We start from the raw sequence: 26,703 nt of genomic DNA on the forward strand, positions 1-26,703 counted from the left end.
GAGAGCAAGAAAATGTAAATTTGGGAGCAGATAACTGAAGGAGCCACGTCTTGGAGGATGAGCTCTAGAGCACAGAGAGCAGACAGACTTGAAGAACAGGGCAGACGCTAAGTATAGGAGGATTTATAGCCACGTTTAAAGATGATGGTAAAGAAAACTTCTCTGGCAGCTGCAAATCAAGTCATCGGAGCTCAAAATAAGCATGGTAGTAGAAATTAGAAGGTTTAATAAATAAATAATGTACAACAGTGAAAATTTGGAGCAACTTTTGTGAAGAATGTGAAAAATAATAAATCTAGGAATGCACTGACTAGAAAAACAGAGATGGTTTCAACATTAAATATCTTGATGAAGTCAAAATAAGTTTAGTGGGAGTAAAGGAGTAGAAGATGTACAAACAAACATGTGCGGTGTGGTCAGAAGGTAGGATTTCTGAATTTAACATCTCAAAACCAGAGTTAAAAACTCCTTCACTGATGATGATGAAGATGATCCTGCTGATAATACCCATTCATTAAGCACACCAAAAATTACTTCTAGTCATAACAACCATCAATAACAGCATATTAGAGAGGAGAACCTGAGGCCCTAATGAATTTTCAAGAAAACTAAGTTTTTTTCATAGATGTTAAGATGACTCTGAAATTCATATAGAGTAGTAAAGGGCCTGGCAGTCCCAAGATAATTTTGAAGAAAACAGGTGAATATTAACAGTTAACTAATATCCAGCTGGGTATTAACACTTACTATAAACCTGTAGAATTATGATAGTGTGATAATCTCACAGAGGTCATACAAATTGATCAATGGAAGAATAAACAATCCATGGTTGTGTGGAAACCTGACTTGAGATCAGTGACATTATAAACCATTGAAGAAGATTTAAATGATTCAATAAATGCTGCAAGAAAAAAATCGACTGTTCACATATGAAATAAATTAGATCGCTACCTTATACACAAAATAGTAGGTTGATTAAAAACCTAAGCATAAAGAATAAAAGTTTGTAACTTTTAGCAAAAACATAGATGAGTATCTTTGTGCTTTTGAGGTAAAAAATGACTTCTTAAATAAGACCTGCAAGTCACAAAATATAAAGGAAAAGATGAATAAATCTATCTACATTCCAACTAAATTTCAGTATGTAAAAAGACACCATAAACAAAGGTCAAAGAAAAGGTATAGACTGGAGGAAGATGTACAGAGATCAAATACAACAAGCCAGGTATTACTATCCAGAAAACATAAATCAATGACAAAGATGAGCAAAGCAATAGCAAAATGCGCAAAGATGCCCAGAGATATCCAGAAGACATGTGGGATTAGTAGTACTAGAGAAATCTGGACTGGAAATAGAGATTTAGGCTATATCAGTTTATTGATCATATTTGAATTCACGGGACTAGATGAGTTTGCTTATAGAAGGAAAGCATGAGGTTAGAGAGTAGGTCTTTCTAGCGAGGACACAAAGCAGACAGTAGATTATTGATCCTCATTCAAGTTTTAACACTAAATAGTTACACCTTTAACTTTACTCACATACTGATTATTTTGTCTGGGCTTTTCTGACTACATAGTATCTTTATGTCTTTTAAAAATTGAGTCTAAATATAAGAATTAATGCTAATAAAACCAGATTTTGTTGGGCACTACGTCACAAGGTAGTTGGATAAGCCTATTCTATTTAGGATATTATCTTCAGCCCCCGTTTCACATACTGCCAAGAAGGAAGGGTTGTGGAAATGAAATGAAAATTTAAAAATATGAATAAAACAAGATATAAATTTTAAGTAAAGGAAATCTAAGAAAATATTCCCTACATGCACAGTAAAGATTTTTCTTTTTTTAATTGGTGAGGTCAGAAACTCTCCTTTTTATACATTAGCACAGCTCAGGTAATACATCACAAATATCTAATGTATGCATCCACATCTTCTCCAAATTGGAAAAAAAAAAAAAAGTTTTGCCCATCATACATATAGGCTTCCACTCACTATATTTCTTCTACTTGGAAATAGCAAATCAGCTATCCATATCCACCTAAATTGCTCAGGCGAAGCCAGTCACAAAACTACATTATTATATAATTCCTTTTATGTGAAATTCAAGAACCTGCAAAACAAGACAAAATAATGGTAGTGGGGTGTGGTAGGGTAGGTAGTAGGGGGATGTGGTTACAAGGGGTACAAAGAAGCTCTCCGGGTGTTGGATATATTCTATATATATTGATCTGGGTGGTGGTGACATCAAATTGTACATTTGGCACGAGCATTTAACTATGTTATTGCTCTTAACCGAGGTATACATTTTTAAATTCCTTTAAAGAAAAACTTCTTAGAGGCCTTAGGAATCTCAAACAGCACAGCTTGCTTTGCCCTTGTCAAGACTACAAAGCCTCTAATGAAGAGACAATTATTTAGTGGCGTTCTCCAAGCTTTTCTTCCCCTAATGTGTCAGGCTCCCAACCATGCCTACCTCATTTCTATGATCCGCAGAGATTAACGAAAACCACCAACAGAACAGTCCAGAGGACTGGGATATTTGAGATCATCATAGTCAAGAAAAACAAGCTTCAGGGCCCTTCTTCCACGATACCAAAAGTAAGCTCCCAAAAGGTAATTGAAAGGAAATCTTAATGTAAACACCAACCTTTTAATCATCACTTTGTAAATCACTTCTATATTGTTCAAGCTCATGAACATGAACCTGTATTATATGAAGAATAGAATTTCCATTGTAATGGTACTTTGATAATTTTGAACAGGATAAAATGACAGATAATCAGCTTATCTAGATTCTAATTAACTTTCTTACTGATGGCTATTTTTTTAGTGACTGACAATCACAAATATTAGTCCAGAGAGTGGAAAATTGCTTTAAAAAAATTCCTTCCCTTTCTCACTTTAAAATGAAAACGCCAAGGGAAAAACAAAAAATAAAATGTATGTATTACAACTGGCTGTTACATTAACTCATATAAAATGAAAACTGGACCATGCGCAGGTTCGTTGGTACTATACGAGTATGTTGTTGGCCAGTAAGGTTCAGCACTGTAATGAGACACTGAATTAACATATCACACCACATACACAACACGCAAGCAGCAAGTGCATGCATTACTTCGGATATTTGACTTTGGTAAAAGTATGAAACAAAGTCATGTCAAGGAAGGTGTTTCAAGCGAGTGAAGCTGTCTCCTTACATCCTTCAAGTTTTTAAAGATGTTAATAAAAACTAAAATGGAAAGATCTTCACGGATACTTTACATTGTAGCAAAAGCCCTGCAACAAAATATAAAGGAAACCCGACGGCTTTACATTCGCTAACACTTTCCCAGTTTTAGTTAACCGAAAAAAGAACTGATCTGCAGAAGGAACTGAAAATATTTAAGGAAGTACTATCACGGGTCTTGACTGAGTGGCAAAAAGCTCGGGGCCTCGGAGCAGAGTTGCACGAAATTGCCGAGGGGCAGAGCTGTAGCAGCCCCTAGTTTAGGTAGACTATTTTAACTTCTTTTTAAGAGACCTGACTTGTAGGGATGAGGGAGCGAAATTAGGCACCGCTAGGGTAGAGGTGCATGGAGGTCCTCTTAGGTGAACATGTAACCCTAAGGCCACGGCGCCCAACCTGTAGGAAGAAGAGGCCAAGAGGAAAAGGGCCGAAGTAAACAGAGATGCCAGGAGAGATCCACTTCTGAAAGGCCCTTTCCGGTTACAAAGCACTCTCACACGCTTTATCTCATCGGACACAGCATCCTTTCTGCTGGCTTCCGGCGTCTACAGACGTAAAAGGACCAACGCGAAGGCACTCTTCAAAATCCAGACCCAAAGAGGGCCCGCTACCCACCCGTCCCCGCAGCTCCGGAGCCTGCGGCCGCCCGCGCCCCCTAGGCGTCCACCGGGCGCGCACGTCACTCGCTCGCTGCCAATCGGCGCCGGGCAGGTCACCTCTCGTCCCGGGACTCGCAGCCCCGCCCGCCGCCGCTGCCGCCGCCGGGGCCCGGACTTCAGGCGCCCACCGGTCGCCTCCGCTCTCGGCGCAGGCGCGGCAGCTCGGCTGGAGAGGGGCGGGGGCTTGGGAGAGGAAAGGACGCCGCCGGCAAGGATGGTGCTGGAGAGCGTGGCCCGCATCGTGAAAGTGCAGCTCCCCGCATACCTTAAGCGGCTCCCAGTCCCCGAGAGCATTACCGGGTTCGCCCGGCTCACAGGTAATCCCCACCTTCATGCAGTCCCCATCCTCGCGCGCTCCCCAAGGCGGGGTCGGGGTGGGCGTGTGTGCGGGGGTGTCCAAAAATTCTTGGGCCAAGGGGCGGAGCGGAGCCTGGCGAGTTGGCGCGTGACCCCGTGACCCTGCGCGCGGAGGCTGGTGGGCGCGCGCCGGCGCAGCCGCGGTGGAGCTCGCGTGATGCCAGCTCTCGGTAGTTGGCAACACCGGGTGCTTGGCTTCGTCGTTATCTCCGGTGTCTTTTCGCGGACGGAGACCAGATTTTTCCATAGAAGGTGCTGAGTTGGAGGCGCCTTCATCTCATCCATCTTCATCGCTCTCTGCAGTGTGCTTGTTTGTTGAAAAGCAGGATAAGTCATTATCCAAGGCGCTGCGTATCCGGCAGGCTCAGTTCTCGGCTGGATTTTACCCACATTTGTTGTGGGTGTGAGTGAGTGTGTGGCACAGAAACACAGACATACGCATAATATGTATATGGCAGTTTTATTTAGTAACAGAACTAGAAAATAATCTCTATTCCCATAGGGGCGAGATGACCTATCATGGGGGCATTTGAGGTCACCTCCGTTACTATGAGCTTGGAGAAAGTTGGGCTAACTCGAGTTGGAGGAAGGATACATTAGCCAGAATGTCTTCAAAGACTAGTGTGATGGACCAAATCTTAGAAAATGAAATTCAATAAATATAGGTAACGTTCTGTACTTAAGATCCCTCCTTTACAGAAAAAGAGCCCACAATTTAGGATTTCATATCTAGAGGATGAAAATTTCCAGAATGCAGTCAACACTTGGAAAATGTCCAGTTCTAAGCATTACAGTGTGCGTGGGATATTTGTAAACCAGACTCAGATTGATTACGATGGTAAGGGGCAGTCTGGAGATGTATGGTAGCTTACTTAAAATACAGCATTTGAAAGACTAGAAGATTTATTTTGTATAGACCAAAAGACAGAACTAGGACCAGAATAGTGAAAGTTATTTGGAGATAGATTTCAGCTCCAGTACGAGGACGTTTTGAAATTTTTTTTTTTAAATTAAAGAAAATTTACCTCAAACAAATTAGGGTGCTTTGGGAGATAGCCCCTCTTGGAGATGAAAAAAAAAATGTCTGGTGGGGATAGATTTAGACGGGTAAACTAGATGACTGTTCCAAATCTAGAGATTCTTTGAATTACGGACAGAGACAGTTGCCCTGTTGACAAATGGATTGTGAAATTTTGACATTTTAGATTTTAAAGCATTGGGTAGAAAGCTCGTAACTGAGTAGAAAGCATGATAACTGAATAATAAATGTTAAAAAGAAACATCTAAACATCATAAGCCACATAAAAGTAACAAAATGGAAAAACTGTTTCAAATTGAAATCTTTTAATCCTACCAGTTTATTCTGATAGATTTGCAGGAATTATGTAAAATTGACTTTTTTCCCCTTATCATTTCTTTTACTTACTTTACATATTTTAATATATTCCTCATCTTGTTCTAACAACTATATGATCTTATTTTAGATTAACATCACAATAGGCCTACCCATTCCCCTGCAGCTGGAAATTCGTAATGTTTATATATTTTGTGATTTTAATGTTCACTGGTAAGTAGGCCTATACCAATACCAATTATTATTATTATTTTTCTCTTTTGAATTATACCCTTAGATGTAGTCACTAAAATAATAATACCAGGTCAAAATGATTGATCATTTTGTGATATTTGTTCCTGGTTGCCAGCTTACTTTTTAATAATTTGCATAAATTACTGAATTTTTAGCAGTCAAAAAAAAATGTCCCCTTACTCCCACCCAATCCAATTATATTAGTTTTAATTTTCTGTAACTAGAGTGTAGTTGAAGCAGATTAGAAAGTATGATATTTCACTTAGTGGCTAGGAGATTTTGGAAGTTTTGGTTTTTTTTTAATTGAAGAACCCTGCTGTCAACAAATACTTAATTCCTATTAAAGGCATTAAGGAAACAAACCATTTTCCCCTTACATCAATAATATATAGTAACTTCCTCTTCGAAACTGTTAAATTTTTAATGTGAGGACTGATTCTCAGAAATAATGATAACTCTGATAAACAGTGTTACACATTTAAGTTCCATTACATGTGTCTACAATTTAGTTCTCATTGCATTGCTTATTTGTTTAGGAAACATTAACATGTTTGTAATAATTACTTTATGAAAAAAATGAGACAGGTTTTTTCACACTGTAGCAGTTTCAAAATCTATTTTGAAGCACTATGGAGGAAAAACAACCAATTTCTACCCTGAATCTCCTTTTCAAAACATAATATTTATAATATCTAATGACATTTGTCTCTCTTGAATGAGCGTCTTATAGAATCCATGCTTAGATTTTGTTGAAAGAAAGTTACCTGGAAGATAACTTTTTAGCAACTGTTTAAAATGTCTAGGAGCCCAAAAAATATACTCATTTTTTTAATCGTTGACAATTAGAGCAAAAAAAGGCACAGTTCCACATTATTGTTGCCTGTTTTTCCTTCCCTATTTAGCTCTAGGAAATTTTTTTAAAACAATCATCTCTCTCATGATGACTTTACATTCTTAGTATAACACTTGGAGATCCTTAATTACTGTACAATACTTACAGACAATCCTTATCTATTAGAAACAACTTATCTTAGTTTAGGTCACATTTTTAAGAGTGAGGCTTTTGAGATGAGTTAGTATGATTCCCACCTTTGGAAGTGTAGTGTATTCTAATACTTTGACCTTTAAAAAAGCTTTCCCTGTCATATGAACTTTCAAAATAGAACAACAAAAAAATCTTCCTATTTTAAACTCAGAAAATCATTTACTTCTAGATTTAAAAGCTAGCTATGTAACTTTGAATATAGTTCTTCCCCACTTGAACTAGTTTGCTTCTTTGAAATGTAATGGTTTTGCTCTTAAAGACAAATAATATTTTCCCCAGAGAAACACAAACATGTCAGAGCTGACAAATTTAGGGGCATTGCGTCCTACTTTGAAATGAGTCAACAAAATGTTGCCTAACTGGGCACCTTTTCAATGGATTGAACGTTGAGGTCAGTCAGTTCCATCTTTGACGTAACTGCAGCCAAAAATGCATCTCTTTCTTTCTCCACCCCCTGATATTCTCTCACACTTTTATCTTCAAATTGTGGCTTGCCTTCTAAAACCCTTGATACTTGAGGCACCTTCTTGCCTTAAGTGAAACAAAGCTCTCCCTGAGGAAAGCACTTCTCCCCGTAGCTCTCTCAGTGGTGTCTTTTTCTATCCCTCCTTGTCTTTGTGGGATGAGAGAGCAGACACATTGGGCATCTTTCAGGCCCTGCAGAGCTATTTCCACACTGGAACTGTTTCACTCTCTTTCAACAAAAACTATGTCTTTTACCATCTATCAGTGTACCTCTTGGCTGTTATCTGTTCAACTTTAGTCTCTCCATTACATTTTTTAGGGATGTTGACACCTCATATTTTTCCCTTCTACAATACTGAACTTTCTTTTTCTGCTTAAAGCTGCCCTTATATTCTGTTTGTTTGTTTTTTTAATTAGAGGCCAGTATCATCATACATCCAGATAGTGAAACCAGAAATCTGGGAATCATGAAGGATCTCCACTACCTCCATTTACCTCATGCTCCATACTTAATCACCAAATCCTATTGATTTGACTACCTGAGTTAGTGTTTGTTTCAAGGTGAGTGAGGGTTGATCACAGACCTACCCCAGTGAAAGCTATAGACTGTTTCCTCAGAAAATGCGTGCACTCATACACATACATTGTTCTAGGGAGTATTAGGGGATCCATTTGTCCTCTTTTTGCCTTAGTTTCAGCTCACATTTTTTTCTAGGTTATTTCAGTGGATTTCCAACAGGTTGTCTTGCCTCTTATCCTCCCTCTCTGCTCTTCCTTATGTCTCTCCACTAATCCATCTTCCATCTGATATCAGTGTGATTTCATAAATGAAAAATTTTCCAGTTACATAAATATTCAGATATTTCAGTGGTTCGCTTTTGTATCAGAGCTTTTCATAATCTGGCACCTGCTCACTTCAGCCCCTCTCCTTTCATTATATCCCAGCAATACCATAGCACTTAGTTTCCCAAACTTTTCATGTATGTTGTATCTCTGTGCCTTTGCCTATGGTGCTTTTCCTGTGTGGAACGTGCTCCTCCTATCTGCCTAGGGTCCCCTCCTGTACTCATTCATCTTTCAGAAACCTGTTTAGGTGTCAAATGCTCCCCATAAAGTCTTTGCTCATCCCTGCAAAGAGTTAATCATTTCTTCCTCTGTATTGCTTATTTATGATTATACATACTACACAGTACTGTAACCCTTTATAGATCTATTCCATACAAGATGGAAAGCTCCTTCTTCTAAAATGTGTGCCCTATAAGAACAGGGACCGTATGTAACTATTAGCTTGTGTCCCCAGCACTTAGTGCAGTATTTGGACTATGGCGGGTACTTGTATTGTGGAACAAATGAATGAATTATTGTTATTCCTATTTTACAGACCAGAGAAACCTGATTCCAAGTCTATGAAAATCTGACTTATACAACAGATAAACTGGGAATTAGTTATGTATTTGAAATCCTGCTCTGTACCAGGCACTGTACGAAGCACTGGGTACATAGGGACAAATAAGACAGCTGCTACACTTGCATTTAGCACAGTTTCTTCACATAGTAGTAGGCACTTAATAATTATATAGTAAATAATTATATAGTAAAAACGTTGACAACAAATTCTTTATTCAGATTTCTTCATTCAGAAATATTTATTAAGCACTTAAATTGATGAACAAATGCAGAAAAAGGGGATTGTACAAAAGCAGTGTCTAGAGTGATGGAAATGCCCTAGATTTTGTTGTAGGTGGTGTTTACAGGTCTGTATAGTTTCAAAGTTCATCAAATTGAATACTTAATACAAAGCTCGATAGGCTGAACTGTAAGTTACACCTCAATTTAAAATAAAATAAATTGAGCCAAGCAGTATTTAGGCACTGAGGCTACAGTAGTGACTCAGACATCTTGTAGATCTTCTGTTATGATTGGGGTACGTGATGGCCGGGTACAGCCGTTAAAATGCATATTTCCAAAGGATACTAAGGAATTGGGAAATGTTTCTGATATAATATTAAGTGAAAAAGTAGGATGCAGAATGTATATACAATATAGTCTCAATTTCGCTTTTTGTTTTTTTCAGTATTTAAAGCATACATAGTTATACACCAAAAAACCCCCCAGAATTACAACAAACTGTTACTGACTCATGACTGGGGGGTATTGAAAGTTATTTTATTTTTTATACATTTCTAAATTTTTACAAATAAATGCTATTTTTGATAAATCCTAAAACAACAAAAATAAAAAATATACTGTACAAAATATATATTAGGTTGGTACAAAAATAATTGCGGTTTCTGCAATTATTTTTGTACCAACCTAATATTATACCTAACAATTAGTAAGTAATAGTTTTTTCTTCACAGTATCTAAAATATCTGCAATAGCTCAACATGTATCGAATGGGTTCATAGGAAAACGCTGGTCTTAAAAGTTTTTTTAAAGTTTCTTGTTTGATTTTTCTGTATTTCATATTTCTTCACTAAAAGTCAGCCTTAATAAATAAAATTATTTCTAATTGAGCTATATAGGTTGTATCATTTTCCTTTATAAAACTTTTCTGTAGTTAAATTGAAGTTTATCATTAAAAAGCAGATGGTACTAAAACTGTTATATAAATTACTCCATTGTAGGAGATAATAGTACCTTTATATATATGTAATATATGTAAATTATGTATATATATACCCTTTATATATATATGTAATATATGTAATATATATATAAAGGGTATATATATATAATATATATATATATATATATATATATATATATTATATATATACACATCGTGTTTCCCCAAAAATAAGCCCTAGCCTGTCAGTCAGCTCTAATGCGTCTTTTGGGGCAAAAATTAATATAAGACCCGGTCTTAATTTACTATAAGACCAGGTCTTTAATATAATATAGTATAGTATAGTATATATAAAATATAATACCGGGTCTTACATTAATTTTTGCTCCAAAAGATGCATTAGAGCTGATTGTCTGGCTAGGTCGTATTTTCGGGGGGAGAGAGAGAGAGAGAGAGAGAGAGAGAGACAGAGAGAGAGAGAGACTGACTAGTGTTTTTACCAAGGAAGTGTCAGAAGAGCAACATTTTCTGAAGTAGATTTTAAATAGTATTAATACCATTTATTTCCTGAGATTTGTGGGTTAAGATAGGAAATGCTAAACTTAAGAATATAAGTTAAGGATTTCATCTTTACATTCTCATTCATTTACTTTTTGACTTGGAGCATTTAACCTCTTGTGACTTTATAATTATTTAATTTACAGTATACTATGTAATGTTATTCTACATTCCACAAACATTTATTGAATACTATTTTAAGACTATACTGGCTGTTGGGGACAATTGCAATCTAATATATTAATTGCCTGATCTAGAAGGTAAGCGTAAATGAATAATTACAGTACAATGTGATGAGTGAGAAAGGAATTGACATTTATGCTCTACATTATTCATTCAGTAAGTCACTCATTAAACATTTCTGAGGTATCTGCTTTGTTCCAGGAGAGTAGTACATAGCTCCTTTTCTTACAGGCCGACAGAAGAAACTTTATAGATAACAGTAGTGTAATAAAGGAATCTTGAGGAAAGGGGCTTGAAAGCACAAGAGGAAGTGATTAATTTTGCTTTGTGAAATCAAGAAAGACTTCTGGAGGAGAACGTATTTGACCCCAGTCTGAAAGAGTTTACACAAATGAGTCATATATCAGAGGGTAGGAAGGCATGGCAGACAAAAGGAATTGCTTATGCAAAAAGCACAGGAAGGCTGCTACTAGGTAAAAGCTTTGGATGGTTTTAAGTACATGCGAGACGGAATGTTTGTGGGAGCGGAAACTGTCACATTAGCCCTGCCACGCTATACAGTTAGTACTTTATGGAAACAATGGTCTCCAGCAGCACCATCTAAGAAACTCTGTGATGATGGAAATGTTCTCTGTGCTGTCATATACAGCCACCGGAGGCTATTGAGCTGTTGAAATGTGACTAGTGTGTCTTAGAAACTGAATTTTGAGTTTAAATTTATTTAAATTCAAATAGCCACATCTGTATTTTAATCATATTTTTTACTTTCTATATTTTGACTCTGACATCTTGGGGGGACTTGCTGGCCCTGGGGAACCTGCCCCTCCCAGGACTAGCTAATTCCTAGAGATAATAAACAACTTGCTTGTAGAGCTCACTTTTCATATGCAAATCAACCAATCCAAAGCCTATACCTCAGCCAGCTCTAACTCTCACCGCCAACAAGGATTTTTCCTGCCCTAAATCACCCTGGGCCAGGTATGAAACAACTAAGAAACATCCCTATAGCTTAGAGCCCACTGAAATTTTTCAAGCTATCCAATCCTAAACTGTTTACCTTGTCTTACCTTGCCATTCCTGGAAACCACAATAAAGGCTTCTGCCCACTTTTTTCCCCTCTCCTTCCTCCTGACCAACTCTGGTATTTTCCCATGTAGACTTGCATGGCATATTGTCCCCTCCTCCTGGGAACTGTAAGTCACACTTTTCTTTCAAGGCAGTTCTCTCTGTGTCTGTCATCTTACCATATCTGATTAAACAAAATCTTGGGTACAAATCAAAACACTGTGGCTATTGGCTACTATATTGGACAGCATAGATCTATAGATAGCCCCCACGCCCAAGAAACTGCTTTTGTTATTCCCAAAACGTTAATTCATTCTAAGTATCTATTTGGAGTGTGTTCACTTTGGTTATGAGAATAGAATAGCCAGCATGACAGATAAGATCCTTAAAAGCTTCATTCTAGTGACTAAAAGATGGTATCCCCCCAGATTTCTACCATATGGCATTGTCAAGTTGAGTTGTCAAAATATTTTTTCAAGAGTTGCTACCATCTCCAGAATCTCTTATTAAAAGCTAACATTTATTGTATATCTTTTCTGTGCCAGACAGTCATATTTGTAGGTGCTATAGATAAATGTTTAATTTAGAGTTCATAACAAACCTTTGGCATGGTGTATCAAAAATAGTTTCATTTTGGAAGAGTTGGTATTAAGCTAATCTTTCAGTAGTTGAATAGAAAGAACAATTATATCTGGAGTGTAGTTTTACCAAATGAACAGATAAAGTTTTAAATCTGCTGGATTTGATCCATGGTGATTTAGAACAAGCTGTGGACCTACTGTCCTGGACTAAACCTGTTTAAGTTACAGTTTACCCACGTGAAAAATGGGAATAATAATGGTGCCTACCAAATACAGTTGTTTAACACAGTTAAATGAGATGATACAGTCTTACTCTTACCATAATCTATTATCATGAACATTTATTAGTATGCCTTTACATATAATCTTCAGTTTTTCTCGACTAAGCTATTTCTACATAGTGCTTAAGGTATCAAGGAGGCCCCCAGTGAAGGATGTCAAATGATAACTATTTAAGGACAGAAAGGATTGCCCAACAGAGCCCAACAGAGGCAGGACATGAGCCAAGCTGACATTTGATAAATACATGTTGAAATGTTTATCTTGGTTTCCTGGTGTGTTTGTTTCTACAGGCATAGAGACCATTTCATTTATATCACTTATGTTCCCTATCCCCCAGGGCAGTGCTGAGTACTAGAAAGGCATTTAATGAACACTTACGGAATAAGATGTAGCTAACAATGAGAACATTCAGTCTATGAAAATTCAGTTCTTTAAAAATAGTAGCTTTGACACAGCATGTAGGTGTTTCCTTAGGAATCACTGTCCCTTACCAAAAAGTGTAAATTAAAGCATTGAAGACATGTTCTGTCTGAAATTATAAATCAATGGTAAAATATTTACAGATATTCTGTTTTATGGTTTTAGACATGGAAATATTTTCTAAACCTATGAAATATATCACACATTGAATTTTGTTTATAATTATGGTGATAATTCCTGAACTGAAAATAAAGGTAAACACAAATATACTTAGGATACTGAAAGAGGATATTTGATATAGGACCTATTTCTGAAAATTTTGTTTTCCATTTCACAAGTCTCAAGTTAGCCCACAAATGAAACCAGGTGGTCCTAGGTATATAGGTGGCTGATATGTTAACTTATTCACAGTTTTACAGATGAATAGTTGAGAAGTGAAAGTGAGAAGTAAAGACTAGATAAAGAATAATCTCAAAGATGAGACGTGCAATGTGAGTTCTATTACAAGAGCACTGCCGACTAACAAATCCCCATGTTCAGTTTCAGAATGGCTTCGGTTGTTGCCTTTCCTTGGTGTGCTTGCACTACTTGGCTACCTTGCAGTTCGTCCATTCCTCCCAAAGAAAAAACAACAGAAGGATAGCTTGATTAATCTTAAAATACAAAAGGAAAATCCCAAAGTGGTGAATGAAATAAACATTGAAGATTTGTGTCTTACGAAAGCAGCTTATTGTAGGTGTTGGCGTTCTAAGACGGTAAGATGTCCATTTATACATACACTAAAATTTTGTGCAGTTAAAATTGTTTTCCTTCTTAAATCCCCAGTTTTGAGGTTCTGTGAGATGAGAGATGTTCCCATAGTAGTCAGTACTGAAAGTCTGTATTTCTAAAGTGTGCATTTTATAAGCAATACTACCTATATTAAAAAAGTTAGAGCAGCAAGGAAAGGTAGACATCTGATATTTTCACTGTGTTCAGCAGTTAGCTAGACTAACATGTCGTTTAAAATATACCTGTTATGAGAGAGGATGTAAGGCTTAGTGGAAAAGAGTTTAAGCTTTGGAGTCCGAATAAATTGTGTTCAAAGCTGATGTCTGTCACTCATGCTATGACTTTGGGCAAGTTACTGAATCTTTAATCGCTGATCTTCAGGGTTGTTTTTTTTTTTTTTAAATCTGATAATATACCAACATCACAGGCATTTTTGAGAATTTAGTGAGATGATGTGTGTGTACAGTGCGTTATAGTGTGAGCTATAATTATGGATGATTTTTAATGTGGAGATTAAAAAGGAGGAGTTTGGAGTGCTAAGTATTATAAGTAGTTGATGAGGTCTGTTTTCTTCTACTACTTGGATCATAGGTTTTTTGAGGTTTTAAGTGTAATAATGTTCATTACAGCATCCTCTGTAATAGCAAAATTTTAGAAACAATCTAGAATCTGATAATAGATGAATGATTCATACAAATAATACAAATGATGGGATATTAGGAAGCTACTACAAATCATGTTTTAAAGAATATTTAATGACTTGAAAGCATGATGTAATACCAGTAAGACAAGCATATTTCAGTGTGATCCCATTTTGTTTTAAAATGGATACACATAGTAAATGCAGAGGAAAGATATACTAAAAACTTAATTATTATTACCTATGAGTGAATCTTTTTAAAATATTTTTTAATATTTTCAAAAATGTTATAGTACACGTTTATAGTAAGAAAACATTATGAAATAATATATTTTGACTTTAAATTACATTCTTTTAAAATTTAAATAAGGGAATAAAATAGGTGAGCACAAATTTAGAGCTCCACAGAGAACAAGAGCTTATTTGGATCCCCTTTTAAACCTATTTTATTGACTCATATGGAATTGTACAAAGCTTATTTAAAATCTATACCAAATAATGAATTAACTGCTTAAAAGTTAGATTTGCTGTGGTAATGGGATATAGTTTGGTTAGATGTAGACTATATCTATACTCAGGAAAGCTAGCTGATGGTTTATTTATTTTTTTTCAAAGTAATGTGCCTTCTTTATTTGTAATGAGCATTTTACAAATATTTCTACTTACTGAATCATTTAAAAATAACACTTGTAATTATTTTTCCTTTCTAGTTTCCTGCCTGTGATGGTTCACATAATAAACACAATGAATTGACAGGAGATAATGTGGGTCCACTAATACTGAAGAAGAAAGAAGTATAATAGTAATGAATTAGGATTGAATTCAATTGTATGCTGTAAAATCTTACAACAGTATTTTTTTCATTCTTTGTGTATAGATCTTTCAAACGGTGGTCTTAATTATTAATACTGGTTAAATAGTTATTTCTGCCAACTTCTTTTCTTGCTACACTACTGTTTATATTTGATACTTCATATCTTCAGTCATTTATATAGAAATTACTATATAAAAGTGTACAACCCTTTCATTCTAACTTCAAAGAGTTAATGTATGTATCTTCCTACAAAAAACCAACACTTCTGATTTTAATTAATTGAGAAAAATCTTAAGTTTTTGGCCATGGGTCTAAAACTCTTTATTTGAATATCAATATTTTCAATACTTAAATTTTTTCTCCCTACACTATTAAAGATATTATTTTTCAGTTATCTTCTGTTCTGATCATTTGCAGTGATTTTTTTTCTTTTTCAGCCTTCAACACTCCATTCTTTATAGATCACTAAGAAAATTATTGCTCTCAAGAATTACTTGAGTTTTCAAAGAGATAAACCCTTTGCTTTATAGAGATTGTTGTCTAATAAATATGTTTCCCAGTTTCAGAAAAGACATGAATTAGATATAAAAAGTTCCAACAAGGAACACTTATTTACACTGTAAAAGTTTTGTTTACTTTGCAAAAGGCTTGTTTGTATGTTCATGGATGTTGTGTATATGTATAGTGAGCTGTTTGACTCAGTGACAGCGTGGGTGGGGTGACAAGAACACTTACAGCTAAACTCATGAGCTGCTGAAATTTAAAGGTCAATTAGAAATAAAGCATATCTGAATTTATATTAAAATAATAAATAGTTCAGTGGTCAAAATTGTGTTTATATGAACATTTTCCTTTTTATAATAGTGTAAACCCTACAAAAAGTTGCAAAATAAACTTAACTGGAGAATCTTTAAAACTTTTGCAACTTTTTAGCCTAAGAATCTGTTTAGTTTCATTTCATATTACAAGCTATCCTTATGTCTGTCCGTTAAAGGTAGAATCCAGTAGGTTCACTCTGCCTCCATTATAAATGAAGAAGGTACATGAGGCAGACATATGTAATTATTCTTTCCATCATATTCAAAGCTAATAGTTATTGACCACTTATATGTATGTACCAGCCACTGCACTAAGCATGGTACTTGGATTTTTAATTTATTACATGTAATGTCAACAGTTTCTGTTGTGTGATTTTTTTTACTTTCTCTTGACCAATAGCAGGAATTTTAGAGTTAGAAATGTAGTTGTGGTTTTGAGAAGTTTTACAAGCTGTATGTCCTAAATTGTTGCTTTTTCCTCTTCTCACCTGTGAGAATGGACAAATACAACATTGCTTTCACTTTGGCTCTGGTATTTTTTCCTGAGATCTTTTCTTCAACACTCTTAAGGTGTCTGATTAACTAATTATTTTTCCACAGTTAATCACAAGACTTTGGGAAAAAGCCTCCTCACCAAAAGTTCAAATAGCTTGGTTGATGGTCATGAAATGCTTTTCTTTAAAATCATTCACTGCAACTCACAGCAACATGTTTACACATGTACTAATGGTTCCCATATTTAGATTTCACAGGAGGAGGAAAAATTTCCTCAAAATATGGAGACTAAAATTAAATTATCAACTTTTAATTCCGTAAAGTAAGAACATTTAAAAAATAGAATTACCTCATAAAAGGTAGTTTTCACACCCCAAAAGTAAGAAGATACTCTCAGAATAGTTTTCCCTCCACGTTCTCAGTTGTTTAAATACGATAAAGAGTTGTGCCCAAATATTTTTCCCACCTGTATAAATTTTTCAGAAGCCTGAGGCTGTTGTTTTAATAACATTATGCATTGTGATCAGTTGCCATCACTTTTTCTTGTAAGTTCACAGAATCCCATCATGTCTTCTTTAAAAAATAGATATCTAATAAGCAACTGCATCTGAATTAATACAACAGAAGATAGCTCTTGAAATAACATATCTTGGGTTTCTAAAACCTTCAAGAGACAACCCTGTTTATACTGTGTCACATGATTGCTGAGGACTGATGCTTACCCAGGAAGTACTCAGTGCCTTACTCAGCAGATGGGCGATACTACTACATAAATAGGTATGCAAAGCTGGTGAGCAGGCTTGCAGTATTAATGATTCATTTGTATGTACAATTTAGCAAGTTGTATTGTGAAAAGCACATTACAATGCAGCTTTGAATTCAATGCCTCATGATGATTCAGTAAATTGCTTTTGTATTTTGTAACCTAACTTATTCATAAGTTTATGCAAAGCTAATTAAGCCAGTTGCTGATCTATATAGTTCTGCTTTCCTTATGTATCCTTCCATTAGAAACATGCTATCAGACTCTTTGCAAAGAGTTTTACTCTCTCAAAACTCTACGGTTCAACAGGGTTCTTAAATTATGGTGGCTATTTTATTTACTACCTACCAGAAACATCTGATTGCACCTCATTCATTTAGAATCCAGTTGTGACAGCATCACCAATCTGGAAGAGCAGGAGAGATGTTACCAGTACACATGTACTTTATTCAGAAGTGAGTGCCTCAGGTCCTCATCTTCAGAGTCTGCTTATTTTTACTTCACACCTGATTCTATAACAAGTTTGGTTATCTGATTTCTGCTCCTGAACAAACAAGTATCTACAGGGTCCTGCTAGAGGTAGAACAAATAAGTATCTACAGCTGACAGCTGACAGCAGGAGGGAGAACCAAAAAAAAATAAATTTAATGTGAATGTTAAAAGGCTAGAAACTATGTGAATATTAAAAGCTTTAAAAACTACAGAAAACTAAATGGCTTGAGACCGTTTAGTATAGGGCCCTGCACACCACAGTTCCTGATAAGATTACTGTGATCACATTATACAAGCGATGTATGATGAATTTGAATCAAGCTAAGTACTATGGTATTTTAGAAGGCAGGATATATGTTGCATTTGGTGATACATACCAGTTTCCACTTCAAATAGTTAAAATCTTAGTACTTAAGTGGTACGTCCAGGTGGAAAGTTTGTACAGAAAATAGTTTAACACCTTCATATTGGAAGGCTTATAGGAAGTTTTTCCATTCAGCTGAAACATTTTTCAAGTTAAATCACTAATTCACTGCAAAATCTAATTCGTTAAAGTACAAGGAAAACTAAATCAAAGAATAGTGATTTAAACCACAGAAATCATGTTAGATGACCTCTTCCACCTGAAAGAGGATTAAAATCATGTTTAAAAACCATTCAGCAGCAGTTCTGTCACTGCCTCACTGTCCATTGTTGGCCCTTTGCACCAGAGGTGTTGGACTGTAGAAGACTCCCACATTTATTTTTAGTTTTTATTTTTTTAGCTATGCTGCATCATCTGAGGTTCTGCTTTGGTGTGTCATAAAAGTCTTTTATGGAAGCTCATTTTATTATGTTCAGAAAGTCAACTACTTTTATCTTCTACAGAAATCCAGTTTTCTAAAGACACGTATCAAGTATTTTAATATAAAAAGTAGAAAGTCCATATTAATTACTAGCATTTCTGTTATGCAATTTAATATTAGTTATGGTCTTGAAGGACATTGAAAATCTGTTCAGAGACTCATGGCTATGTTTTTCAGTCGGAATTGACATCACTAACTTTCCTTTGGTTTAAATGCTTGATTCTTCACTTACAAAAAGTGTATCTGTGACTATTCTCATAGAGCACTGATGACAAATAGATCAGCTATGAGGTTAACAAATTCCTGACCTCGATTAAAATTTGGAATTTTCCAAAATAATACAGAAAGGGGGAAAGGGTAATAAGTGGCATTATCCTGTACTAGAAATGAACCCTAGTGAGAAAATAAAAATGTCAACAGACAATTCACTAAATTTTCATATTTCCTGGAATTTTCCATTAGTATCCATCATGCATGCCTCTGCATTATCACACTAAAGATAGGAACCGTAACACCCACTGAACAAATTGAAGAAACTCAAACTTGGAAGTACAGAGTTTTCAACTATATTGAATGCTGCCAAAAAATGAAATAAGATGAAGATAGAAAAACGTTCACTTAAAAATGTATGCAACATTCTACATGGATGAAACTTTGTTAACTTAGGCCCCTCAAGATTCCTACAGATTAATTCTTTACCACCCCCTCCAAAACAAAATCAAACCAAAACAAAACAAAAGTAGCAAACAAAAAGAAATATATTACCAAAAGTTTGAGAGGCATCAGAACCAAAGAGTAAGATTTAGACCTACAAAGCACTTTAGATACCACACTGTTGGACATAGACTATTAAATAAGTATATGCAAAGTTTTTAAGAGATGAAAAAATGGATTAACAATGAATAAGGAATGAGACTATCAAACATGACTTTAAAAAGTCATTAAAATTAAAAACCCAAGGAATGTGCTTAACAGCACTTACATACAGCTGAAGAAAGACAATAGTGAAATAGAAGATAAAGTCAGTTACCCAGAGAGCATCTCAGATGAGAAAATGGAAAATATGAAAGCGGAGTTAACAGAAAATAGTTACAGAAGGTCTTTAGGTTGAACCAAATGAGATTACCAATATTGGATCAATTTTGATCTGTAAAATTACAATTTCATATGAATCAGCTTAACATAAACATTATAGAAAGAGAATGAGGGAAAGACAATGTAGGAAAAGATAAGTGGCTAAGAATTTTGCAGAAATGAGATATGTAAATCCCTAGATCCAAAAAGTACAAGCAAGCAAGAGAGATAATTACACCTAGACACCTCGTTTTGAAACTACAGAACACCAAAGGCAAGAAGAGCTCAAAGCAACCAAAGAGAAAAGACGGATCACTTATAAACGAATGAATTTTACAGCAGACGTCTCAAACTGTTGTCAAGAATGAGGGCAAAGTAAGACATTTTCAGAAAAAAATAGTTTTCTATCAACAATCACCCAATAAAGGAACTTCTAAAGAATGTATTTTAGGGTAAAGGGAAATGATTTTGGAAGATAGGTCTGAGATATATCCAAAGACTATGTGTTTATCAGTTATCTAAGTTTTGGGATTAAAAATGGTAGCACAAAAGTGCTGGATAACAATAGTATGTTATCTGCAAGGCAGGTTATTAGAGTTAGGGCATTCTGAAGTCCTTGTATTATTTACAGAGTGTATAGATATTGATTAACCTCAGAATTAAATATGGAGGGCAGAATTTCAAGGGTAACTAGTGAACAAAAATAGCATCATCTATCACTTAACTCTAATAATCCATTTCTGAAAGTTGTATGTAATGTGTAAACACTAACCAGGATAAAATGTCCACCATTCCCTATGTTTCTTACATTCTAAATTGGAAAAGGTACAATATGTTACATGACAGCCCCAAACCCTCAACCAACTTCCTTAAATATATTGAAAACTAGCAAAATGTCTATGAATGGGTAGCAATCTGTTAGGATGATGGAAAGTGCTTAAAACAGTTTTCTGATTACCAAACTTTTGATATAATTGTTAAAAAAAATAGTTGCTTTTTATGTGGTAGTTGAGGCCTTTCAACACTAGAACATACAAGGCATGTGTCTCCTTTATGGATGTACTCCTCATACTCGTGATTCTGAGGTTCTAACAATTGCATTTGAAATGTAATTTGAGAATCTTCTCACACATTGTTTTAAAATGTGCGTCGAGCTTAAATATAAAGTTTTTCTATATAAGTATCAGCCCCCAAAATAATAATAATAATGCGTGCAACTGTATAGCCATACATTGGAAAATCTAGGGAAAAATGCATAAATTCTTAGGAAAACATAAATGATCGAAAGTAACCCAAGGTGAAATTTAAAAATGTTAATAGACCAATTATCAAATAAGAATGGAAAAGTGATTTTTAAAATCCATAATGTAAAAAGTACTAGGATTGCAAGAAAGATAATTCCAATGTTATTTAAATTATTCCAATTTTTTAAAAGGGAAAAACTCCCCAATTTATTTTCTATGGCTAGAATAACATTAGTGTGAAAACCTAATAAAGAAACACAAAACAAAAAACTATAGAAACATTGTATTAAATAAGAATAAACAAGATTGGTAGGAAATCATTGAGAATTTAGATATAGATGAAACTTTAATATACGAAGTCAGACAATTAAGTTCGCAAACTCATCCTAGAATAAGTGCTACATACCTCATTGCTGAATATCACTAAGGTCACCTTCGAAGTACTCCCTTGGGAACTTATGCACCGATGCCAGTGCCTAGTCCATCCTTCAAAGCAAATTTGGAACTCTTTTTCTGGCATGGCCATCAGAGCTGTCGTCGTATTACCCTTGATGTCCTGAATGTCATCAAAATGTCTTCCTTTCAATATTTCCTTTATCTTCGGGTAAACAAAGAAGTCACTGGGGGCCAGATCAGGTGAGTAGGGAGGGTGTTCCAATACAATTATTTGTTTATGAGCTAAAAACTCCCTCAGACAGTGCCTTGTGAGCTGGTGCATTGTCGTGATGCAAGAGCCATGAATTGTTGGGGAAAAGTTCAGGTCGTCTAACTTTTTCACGCAGCCTTTTCAGCACTTCCAAATAGTCAACTTGGTTAACTGTTTGTGCAGTTGGTACAAATTCATAATGAATAATCCCTCTGATATCAGACAAGGTTAACAACATTGTTGCAACAAGTTCGTGAACTTAATTGTCATACCCCATATGACGTGGTATTTCAATTCAAAGAGAAAATAAATTGGATTCCAATTGGCACTAAAGTATTTGATGTGACACACAAAATGATTTTAAAATCATTTTTAAAGAGAGATGGGGGATGGTGGAGGGCAAGAAAAAAATAGGAGACTAAAGACGGAAAACCTACGTGGCAAAAATTAATACTTATATGGCAAAAGAGATAAATGAAGTCAAATATTAATACATAATTAATATGGGGGAAATTGCAATGTGGGTCACAGAAGAAGAGGTAACACCTGTACCATACTAGTATGTATTATGGAATATATAATGATAATATGTACTATACAATGAGCACATGAAAATGGACAGTGTCAACATAAGAAACATCCATACCTGTAGAGAATTTTTATGAGTTTATATGAGCCAAAGTGACAAAAATGTCAGGAAGCAAGATCTTAAATGGTCCGGAGAATGACAGTTTTGAAGTTACTTTTATAACTTTGGAATTAAGGAAGGAATGTAAGGAAGATTACATGGGAGAAAGAAAGGCATGGATTGCATTACAGGATAGTTTAGAAGATTATGTGCTCTCTTGAAGGTGGATATGCTTCCAAGGGGTCTGCAACAGAGGCATTTCAAGGGTGTATTAACCTAGATGCACACGAATGGACAGGGCTGGCTTAAGGTGATGATAAACGTTGTATAGGTCTGAGGTGTGACTACCTACCTTGACCTGCATGGTTAGGAATTTATGTTTAGATCACCCTGTGAGGTTACTTTTGGTTAGACTTATTACAGATGTGAACTGTAACTTTTTCATCCATAGTGGTGAGAAATAGATTATTGCAGTCTTTTTGGGAAATGATTTGGTAATATTTGTGAAGAAATACATTCTTTGTTACAGAAATCCTCTGGAAACAAAGTCAGAATGCATGAATATGAATATATGTATTTTTAAAATTACAACATTGAACTCATTCAAAAATAAAATTAGAGCCACAGTAGTTGACTCAATATTTCTATGCAGTAGTGAAAAAAGCAAGATGCACTACGGCACATTGAATCCCATGTCTGTGTGTATGTGTGTATATATACACACTTTTATTTTGGGGTGTGTATGTGTATGTGTGTATTTAATTTTATGAGAATGAAGAAAACGGGGGATGAATATATTCAAATGAAGATGACATCATTTGGAGAGGCTAGGTGGAGTAAAGATGGGAATTTTGATGGAAAAAGAGAGGAGAGAGGAAAGAGGTGAGAGTAAGCAAACCAAAAGGAAAGCAAAATACTAAATTCCATGTATGATAGCTCATTTGGAAATTATACAAATTAAACATGCATATACACAATAAAATTTAAAACATTAATTGGATTTGATAACTTGAAGTTCATTGATGACCTTACTGAGAGCAGTTTTAGTTCAGTGGGAGTAAAGAATGAAGTAAAATTTCTATTAGAGCAGTTTGAATAATAAATAAGATAGCAGACTACAATAAACTGAAACTTTACCAAAATAATACCAATAAAAACAAAACTAAAAAAAAAAAAAAAAATCAATGGTGAGTGAAAAAAGGGATAAAGAGAGTCACTACCTGGTATGTACATTAGGCAAAGATAGCCTCTGTGTATTAGCCCCTGGTTTGCTTATTTCTTCATAGGAGACTGACATGCATTAGCTCAAAACCCACTGGCACCAGACCAAAATTTTACACATCCAATTGTTTTAAACATAGCACAAACCGGCACACTTTTAGCCATTTAGAGCTTGCCTGCTTTACATACCCTATGAAACTGCATCCAAATTCTGCTTGCCACAGATAAAATAAGGCTTGGACTATGAAGATTCTAAGCTGTTGCTACCCTGGGGAATTCTTTGACCCAGAGATTCCAAAACCCCCTCTCACCCAGGAGTTCCCTTGCCTTCCTTCCCTTCTGGATGATGGCCCCCATGCCTTAAGCCTCTGGATGGTCTCATGCTGTTAGAGCTTTCCCCAACATTCAAACCTGTCAAAGTATCACCCAAAGAAAGCTTGTGTGTTAGTGGCACCTCAAAGCCATAGCTTTTTCCTTGATCAGTCACAAAATGCTCAAACTCACCCCCTTATACACTACACAATAAAAAAATAAATAAAAATTCACCAAGAAGATACACCAATCCTAAAATTATAGATACCTAATATGTCCCCCAAAGAAACAAAGCCAAATTAAATGACAGTAAAAATTTCATTTAGATAGCAAAATCATAGAGATAATAAAAAGATCAGTGGTTACAATTCAAAGCTGTTACAAAATGAAAGCAGAGAGGAATGTCTGGCACCCATTCCTACTGGGGGATGTCTAGGCAACCTCTTGTTCAATTTTTTATGGCTCGATTTAAGTAGACAAGTGTAGTAGCCACGCATGAGCACAGCGTCCTACATTGAGTGGAGAAGGAATGGTGATCTGGGTTCAGATGCCTGAGGGATGCTGAGCTGGGCCACCCCACCAGCTAAGTGACCGAGACCAGCAGAGGTGCCGCAGACTGAGGGCAGGAGGAATGCAGGACAGAGAGCACACAGGTAGTAGAGGCAGGAAATGGTCAGTTGAGGGTGTAAGACCAGCTGCCAAGGGCTAAGGGGCTGTAGTTTATTCCACTAATATTCTTTCATAAATTTCCCCAGCAAAAGAAACCAAGAATCCTGGAGGGGTTTTTTCCTAGATGCAGTGAAATTATATGAAGCAATAGATCCAAATGGCACAAGGGGTGAGCAGTAGTGTATTCTGTGGTGTGTAGCTCACATTCCTCTTTCAGGACTGAGGCACTCATTCCCGTGCCAGCTTCAAGTGCTGTCTCTTAAGGGCTCGCAACAAAATCCCTCTGTAAAAATGGCCCTCGGACAAAGGGAGCCCCATTACACTCCCTCTTTGAGGGCATGTACATATCCAGTGACTACTTGATTGGAATTCATATTCATTGTTCCTAACAGAATTTTAAGCAATATGTTGTCAGTGAAAGAAAAAGGAAACTTAAGATGAGCTAATAGAGTGGAACTGTTGGTGAGAGGACAGGAAATGATGATGTGGTCAGTGAGGGTCACTGAGGTTCAGAGGGTTATTAGAGCAGGAGGCAACTGAGAGAGGTACTTGGTTGGTATTTGGGGAGTAAATTCATGCTGGTGGATTATTTTAAACTTTCCTAGGGCATTTACAAATTTACTCTGTTCTTGAAATAGGTAAATACTAGGACATTCTATTTTATATCGTTTCCATTAAATCAACATTGCAATGAAAAATCATAGGAAAGCTCTGTAGTCAAATCATATATTTATTAAATCCTTGCTTCTATGCAGTCTTCACATATTTGTTCCTTTTTATTTTTCCCTCATGTGAGATAATTCATTAAGAGAAGCAGACAGGTGATGGCAAATGAACTTTTTAATGAAGTTCTAATCTTGTCAATTCCAGTGTTATTTCCTTTGGATCATGGCGTGTAAGTAATTTGGGCCCCAGTGAGCCAATAATCAGAGCTCCATTGGGAGCTGTTGTCAAGATGGCTAAAAATGCTATTGTCATCACATCCTTTGAATATGGTTCCAAGTGGGGTGCGCTGATTCTTGCTCTTTCTAGAGCCAGGGGACCTAATACGGCCTGCATTTGGGTGGGGTGGTGGAGGAAGGCGAGGCATAATGAAAAATGTTAAACAGAATTAAAATATAATAAAAGTAAATGGCTCTCTTAAAATAAACAAAACAGTACTATACTACTAGAAAAGAGGCAAGACTTAAAGTGCTGAGAAATTTTTATAAGGTACTCATCAATTCTATGCTATTCCTAGCAAATACATCTGGAGGAAGAGTGAAATAGAGACAAATCAGCATACAGACATTTTGGGGCTGATTTTGTATTCTTGTCATCTTAGCTTTTCCCTGTTTAAATTTTTGTTTGTTTGTTTGTTTGGAGTGCTCACATTACTCTCAGAACTCTTGAGTTCTAAGTGAACCAGGGTTTTCTTTATTTGCTTTTACAATGGACCACTTGGTCTTTGGCTGCAACAAGACAACAAAAAACACTAAGGTTTCTTATGGTTCACTAGGACTTCGTTGATCATCTTCTTGTTCCTCCTATTTGGGGAGCAGTGTGGTGATATAGTAAAACTGACAAGAGGTTTGAAATCTACAAATGGCACCGAGAGATTGTGAAGTAATTGTCAATAAGGTTACAGGCAACTAACATGGTATTCAAAACAGGAAGTCTGGCCGCACAGACCTGCTTTCTAACCATGACACATAGGGAATTTTGTCGCATGGAGGCTCACAAGCTTTTGCTTGGAAATAACAACGGAGAAAAGAAACTCAGGGAATAAACACATGTTGCCAGGTTAAAGACTCTAATAGGAAGCAGCAATGCCTTTTTCAGTAGGAGGAGAATATCACTGAATTAGATTGCAAAACTACGTCTTCCTTTTTATTCATTCATTCATCCATCATTCATTCTTGTAGGCACACAATGCCTTTTTATTGTGTTCCTCCTGCTTTCTAGGCACTCTTTTAAGTATTAGGGAAAAAAATAATGAAAAAAACAAAAACAGAAACAAGACATGGTTCCTGTCCTTCTTGTGTTATCTAGTGGGGGAGATTCAGTCATTAATCAAATAGTTATACAAATTAAATGTATGACTAAAAATAATATGTGTATAGTCATTCATGTGTGGTGGAGTGGTTGGCAGTGGTAGGAAAGATATATTTTTAAAAGAATCAATGTTTCTCTACTTTAAAATCATAATATTTAGCTCTGTAATTTTCAGCAAAATGTAAAAATTCCAATATTCAGGTATACTCTTATTTTATGTCCTGGGAAAATGGA

At 35.8% G+C, this 26,703-nt stretch overlaps 2 protein-coding genes across 10 annotated transcripts in view; one reads left to right on the top strand and one right to left on the bottom strand.

Moving 5' to 3' along the window:
• The first annotated feature begins 3,982 nt into the window (after window positions 1-3,982).
• CISD2 (CDGSH iron sulfur domain 2) lies at window positions 3,983-16,572 on the top strand. The gene is made up of 3 exons (XM_019738910.3): window positions 3,983-4,207; window positions 13,544-13,758; window positions 15,125-16,572. The coding sequence occupies exons 1-3, from the start codon at window positions 4,105-4,107 to the stop codon at window positions 15,212-15,214; spliced, it is 408 nt and encodes a 135-aa protein (XP_019594469.1). The 5' UTR covers window positions 3,983-4,104; the 3' UTR covers window positions 15,215-16,572.
• An 8,575-nt stretch (window positions 16,573-25,147) lies between these two features.
• The window catches only part of SLC9B1 (solute carrier family 9 member B1), a 62,430-nt gene continuing 60,874 nt past the window's right edge, over window positions 25,148-26,703 (bottom strand). For 7 of the 9 annotated variants that reach the window (XM_088792245.1, XM_088792236.1, XM_019738904.3 and 4 more), the window contains one exon: window positions 25,148-25,488. In XM_088792245.1, coding sequence (XP_088648371.1) covers window positions 25,276-25,488 — 213 coding nt within the window. In that variant the 3' untranslated portion in view covers window positions 25,148-25,275. Of the gene's footprint in view, window positions 26,691-26,703 lie in introns of all 9 variants that reach the window. The other 2 variants (XM_088792251.1, XM_088792247.1) reach the window with 1 other exon arrangement.

Source organism: Rhinolophus sinicus, chromosome 1, assembly GCF_057876585.1.
Source record: "Rhinolophus sinicus isolate RSI-liver-muscle chromosome 1, RSI-T2T, whole genome shotgun sequence".
Classification (NCBI taxonomy): domain Eukaryota; kingdom Metazoa; phylum Chordata; class Mammalia; order Chiroptera; family Rhinolophidae; genus Rhinolophus; species Rhinolophus sinicus.

Coding starts and splice junctions, on each gene's coding strand:
- CISD2 (XM_019738910.3), top strand. CDS start 4,105: ATGGTGCTGGAGAGCGTGGCCCGCATCGTGAAAGTGCAGCTCCCCGCA. Junction 4,208..13,543: donor CGGGTTCGCCCGGCTCACAG/GTAATCCCCACC, acceptor CCCCATGTTCAG/TTTCAGAATGGCTTCGGTTG. Junction 13,759..15,124: donor GGTGTTGGCGTTCTAAGACG/GTAAGATGTCCA, acceptor TTTCCTTTCTAG/TTTCCTGCCTGTGATGGTTC.